Here is a 5793-nt window from a genome sequence, read left to right as displayed (position 1 = left end):
TCGACTGCAGTAGTCATCAAGGGTTACCAGGTAATAAACACTTTATTTATGCTTTGTAAGTTAAAAACCTCGCTAATAAGTTTTACTTACTGACCACTGTCTGGGTCGATACAATAAAGATGAAGGAATAATTGTCTATACGTCAAAACACTTAATGGCAATTGCTTCAACCGATCACTAATGGGTTGTCCAAAGCCGAACATAAAAAACCACCCACAAAGTAACAAACCATGGTAACTTATAAGCTGGTACGAGGTGTATGAAACAGAACATCTGTGTTTAACGACTGTCGTTTCTGGCCACACGAGGATGAAGCAAGTTACATTCAATTATACCACAGACCTACACGAAGACGTGCATGTTTATAGGTGCTGTATCGAGTGCATGCGTAAATGGAAGCACTGTGTCGGAACTTCGTAATTGTAGTACTGCAGTAAGTGTTATTATTAAATATTAACTTGTACTAATAAACTTCAAATTAATTAGTAACATAATGTTTAAAAAAAGATATTGAAAAGGATTAACCAAATTTTATTGTTTAAACGATTTAATATCATAAAAAAGCAAACAATTATTAATGTTTTTTTCAGAAAATTGACATAATTCTATTTCATGAGCAGATGAATAAGTGACATTCATTTACTTAACTAGCTTCATAATGTAGTTTTTTTTTATGTATTATTCATTCATTCATAATTTCCCTTAAATAAAAACCTGTTTATCCAAACACTTTTTCTTTGTTAAGGCATGTCAGTTTGGAGCATGGAGTAATATTACACAATGTACAAATCCATGTGGCGGGGGAACCAAAGTACAAACTCAGCAATGTATAACACCTGGTTGCCATTTACCTAATGTAAGTTAGTTTATTTCCTCTTATATTCGGAGATAAAATCCAACCTTTTATTTATAAACTTAAAATACAATGGACCATACCACTATGATTATTTCTTTTTCTTAAAGGTTCATATTTCTTGGTGTACGTATTAATTTTTTTGTTATTTCAAATGTCTTTTTATCTGGATTGTGGAACATTGTTGTACAAGTTGTCAAGGGTCGGCCACATAAAAAAATATAAGAACTCCCCAACTTTGGGCTGTCATGGTTTCTGGAGTTTATACCAAAGTTAAAAGAAACACGATAAACAAATACAATGAAAATAAAGTGAACGTAATATTTTATGTTTTATCCACAGATTAATCGAACAGTGACCTGCAATAATAATGTGAGTATTCACTTATTTGCTTTAAATCTGCATATTCTTAATTTTATCTATTTTTCTATCAGAATTGTGGCTTTGGTGCATGGCTCGATATTTCAAGTTGCTCTGTTGTTTGTGGTGGTGGTACGAAACAACAACAACGCAACTGTACCTCACCATCTGGTTGTACAACCCCAACAGTAAGTTCGTAAATGTACTAATTTTTTAAATGTCAGTTATTATATCAACTGTTGTTACCTAGCTTATTATAGGTTCAATAAAGCTGTATTTCTAAATTAACCTTGTCAAACCCTACTGACTTTGCGTAGATTTGTTCAAGTCATTTTAATCCGGTTAATTTACACTCAAAAAGTTGTAGCATAATATACAAGATGAAAAAAGTTTGTTTGCAATAATGAATATTTGCAGTAAGGTAACAGCCGATACAGTATATGTTGTATATAAATAAAAAATAGCTTTATTATATTTATGGTAAATAATAATAATAATTATTAAGTAACAAACCTATTTATTCTACAAGTATTATACACAAGTTTCTACATTAATTGTTGTTACATATCTTATGACTCAAATTTATGCTTTCTTAGTTTTAAAAGACATTTAGTATTTAAAGCATATTTGTGTATTGCATTATTTTTTCCTTTGCTAGAAAGATAAAACTTATTTTATCTTCCAGGAAACTCAGAATGTGAGCTGCAATACTCAGGTAGATTAACTGTTTCTTTAAAACAAAATGTTTGCTGCTTGCTTTAAATTATAACACCGCTTTTTATCTTTGTTATTTTTGCCATCAGATTCTACTTTAGTAAAACCTGTATGTGTTGTTGGAACAAAATAATTATGTTTTTTATTTTTTTCTACATTTGCAATCTTAAATTTATTTTTTCATTGCAAGCAATAATAAACGAATAGTTAAATGTTATACGGGATATCTAACTAAACATTTTATCATCATTTCTTTGTTAAGGCATGCCAGTTTGGAGCATGGAGTAATATTACACAATGTACAAATCCATGTGGCGGGGGAACCAAAGTACAAACCCAACAATGTATAACACCTGGTTGCCATTTACCTAATGTAAGTTATTACATTTCCTTTACGTTACATATCAACGGGGGACATACTTTATGAAAAAAACAAATTTGTTGATGTAGTTAAAATTCTGGGAAAAGGTCAATGTAGTTAAAACAAGTCCTATAGAACTGTTTTTAAAACTTTTAGAGTCGTGATTTTAATTAGGCTGAATATTTAATGTGTTTGTTTAAATACTTTGTAACTCCATAACCACTCATGCGGAAAACTTATTTTTAAAACTTTAAATTTTCTAATTATTTAAGTAGACGGTTAATATATATATATAATAATTTTCAAAAGAAAGTTATTATTTGTTTTATCTACAGAATAACCAAACCGTGAGCTGCAATAATATTGTAAGTATCAACATTTTATCTTTTGTAACTAAAAACCTGTTTATCCAAACACTTTTTCTTTGTTAAGGCATGCCAGTTTGGAGCATGGAGTAATATTACACAATGTACAAATCCATGTGGCGGGGGAACCAAAGTACAAACTCAACAATGTATAACACCTGGTTGCCATTTACCTAATGTAAGTTAGTTAGGTTGATTGTATGATAAGATAGGATGGTATGTGTTGTCTTTATCCTAAAAAGGCAATGAACCATAGGTGTCGAACATGGCTATTTAGACGTTCAGTTGAAAAAAAATAAAAAGTGATAAGGCTACAAGTTATTCATTCTTACATATTTATAAAAAAGAAGCATTCATTGTTACAAGGCCCAAAAAATATTAAGTAGTTTAAAACCTAAAAATGCTTTAAAGTTGGGGGGGGGGCAGTTTCTTTTTGGAAATTCTGTGCATTGACGCCAAGATGGTTTTTTACTTGAGCATTTCTATATCTTGTGTTTTTTCAGAAGCTTTTTCGTTTTTTATAGATGTTTCTTTAGAACATATTTAAGCATCTCTGTCTATATACAAATTTGGGTTTTTGTTGGTATGCCATTTTAAATAACTTTAATTAATAAAATAATATTCAATTAATTGTTTTTTAATTGGCCTTAGTTGCTAGTTAGAGAATCCTACATTAACACAAAATTCTAACAATTTTACCAGTATAGTCACAAATGCTTTTTCTGTTTTATTTTTAGAACAATCAGACCATAAGTTGCAACACACATGTAAGTATTTCAATTTTTATATTTATACATAAAGCATTCCTTTTTTCGATAATATCTGCTGTTAACTTTCCATATGTTTCAGAATTGTTGTATAATTGTATTGTTCTTAGTTTCTTATATAATAGTTATCACTTGGTTTTTCAAACCATGTATGTTGATGTTTTATTATTGTTTTGTCTTGCGAGAATACTACATGACACGACACTCTTTTTATTTGATCATGCATTGTTTAATTTCATCAAGTTGACCTCACACACCTTTGTTTAAATAAGTTACACACATATTAGTATATGGAAATTCTGTATTAATTGTTAAACCAATCGTAATATTTTATTTCGTTTAGAACTGTACATTTGGTTCATGGTTTGATGTTTCAAGTTGTTCTGCTGTTTGTGGTGATGGGACAAAAAATCAACAACGAGATTGTGTTTTACCATCGGCTTGTGGGAATGCAACTGTGAGTTCTATTTTTCTTATAGTTTTAAATTATCATCTTTAACAAAACATTGTTTTTTCAGCAAACTCAAACAGTGACCTGCAATGTTCAGGTAAGCTAAGATTTTTGATTTTTTTTTTCATCATATCTTAGTTGTCATCCCTTGTAAGGGTATCTTGTATATTTGTTTGTATTTTCTCTGCCTATAACTTCAAAATTTTTAAATGATTTATAACATTTCTTGATGAAAAATATAATTAAAGAATCTTGGGTTTTATGGTTTTAAAAATGAAATATTTTTAGGGGGCCGAACGTACATTAACAATAAATATAATATAAATGTTTTTGTCTTTTTGAAAATTTGTAGTCGTGTACATTTGGTCCGTGGATTGACACCTCGTCGTGTTCGTTAACCTGTGGCGGTGGAAGCAAACCGCAACAACGACAATGCACCATTACCAACTGTAGCATCACGGTTTGTTATTTGTATTTTGTTCATGAAATAAATGTAACTTGCTGTATTTTCGCCTGGTGGGAAAAACAAAAGTCGATATAACATGTATGTTCTACCATGTATGTAACTTTGGAGCGGTGTTTTTTCACGGCTGCCAATAAACAACACATTAGTGACCACTTGGTTTTAGTAATTATCGTTTGCTCAAGGACACATAAGGCCACAATGGCAGTGCCAAGCCTTAAACCCGTAATCTGTTGGTAAGAGGCTGTTGGGCTTACACGGTGCCATGCCACGAACACAACATTAAAATAGATTTAGTGGAATATGTATATTTGAATCTAACTGTTTCAGAAAAAAATGTTTTTCAATTAATAAACCCCTAAATAATTATTCTTCATGTATATTACCATTTGGGTAACTTTACTCTACCTTATCTTTGATATGTTTTTTTCTATCTAGTTATAAATTTTAAAAATGCAACAGTTTTTTGTTTTGTTAAACTAAACCTATATTTAACCAGGAAAATCGGACAACAACATGCAACAGTGAATCATGTATCACAGTGACTGCAGGTTTTAGCAACTTACCTCTTCTTATAGCAATCTGTGCAATAGCTGGTGGTGTTCTTATCTCAGCCATCGTGTACATGTGTGTTTCAAACTTATGCGGTGCAGCTGCAGGTGCTCCAGTGAAAGCTCGTGCAGTGACGGCCTCAACTGCTTTTACTATTTACGCAATTCAAGCTGCAACATTGGGCATGATATTGGTAAGAACATTCAAACATCTGGCAGGTCTCTGCAATGGCTTACATGTTGTTGGTGTATAAATTTATTATTGCTAAATGTTAATTTATGTTATAAACGTCTCTATCTAAATAAATTTGATTATTTATAGTGGCGAGGACAAACAAGGCTAAAAGTAAAGTCTGGTGGAACAAGCGGTTGTTGTGCATGTTGTGGTGGAAGTGATGAGGATCAACAGGAAGGTATTCATGTGATGATTAGTATTTTCAAACTTAAACCATTTATACTACCAAATAACCCCTTTCTTAAAATAGCAAAGTATGTAGATATAATAATATTATAGAAGTATTTTTTCTGTGTTGATTGTAACAGAAAAGTGGAGACTTGTGGAGAAATGCCAAATCCAGAGAATAATTTTTTCCAAAATATTTTAAAATGTTGGCACTACAAAAACAAATTGTTTGGATTATGTTGAACTAATAAGCGTTAAACAATGAATAAACCAAACTCTTGTATTGTTGAGTCATTGTAATCTATTTTAATATTTATTTTTTTACAAAAGAATACTTTTTAATACAAACATTTTTAATTATCCCAGGTTCAAATAAAGTACCAATGGTCCGACTGTTTGGAAATAAAAAGAGTCCAGCCACTGTGGAAGAAGGAATTCCATCGGTAAATGAACCTCCCGGCTTGTCTTTGGTGTGATAAATACAGTGGAACTTTAATTTTAATCA

General features: G+C 31.0%; 1 protein-coding gene across 1 annotated transcript; it reads left to right on the top strand.

The window, feature by feature from the left end:
* Positions 1–22: 22 nt before the first annotated feature.
* LOC101241942 (coadhesin-like) lies at positions 23–5758 on the top strand (the record flags this gene model as incomplete). The annotated part of the gene is made up of 16 exons (XM_018816732.1): positions 23–30; positions 341–433; positions 746–856; positions 1196–1225; positions 1288–1401; positions 1899–1928; positions 2190–2300; positions 2624–2653; positions 2721–2831; positions 3391–3420; positions 3764–3877; positions 3939–3968; positions 4224–4331; positions 4834–5079; positions 5208–5298; positions 5655–5758. Coding segments are annotated over exons 2-16 (1335 nt in total), but the record flags the coding sequence as incomplete, so codon positions are not given.
* Positions 5759–5793: the final 35 nt, after the last annotated feature.

Source organism: Ciona intestinalis, unplaced genomic scaffold (genome assembly GCF_000224145.3).
Source record: "Ciona intestinalis unplaced genomic scaffold, KH HT000611.1, whole genome shotgun sequence".
NCBI classification, from domain to species: Eukaryota; Metazoa; Chordata; class Ascidiacea; order Phlebobranchia; family Cionidae; genus Ciona; species Ciona intestinalis.
Note: the sequence above shows the minus strand (reverse complement) of the source record. Positions and strands in the feature narration are given on the sequence as shown.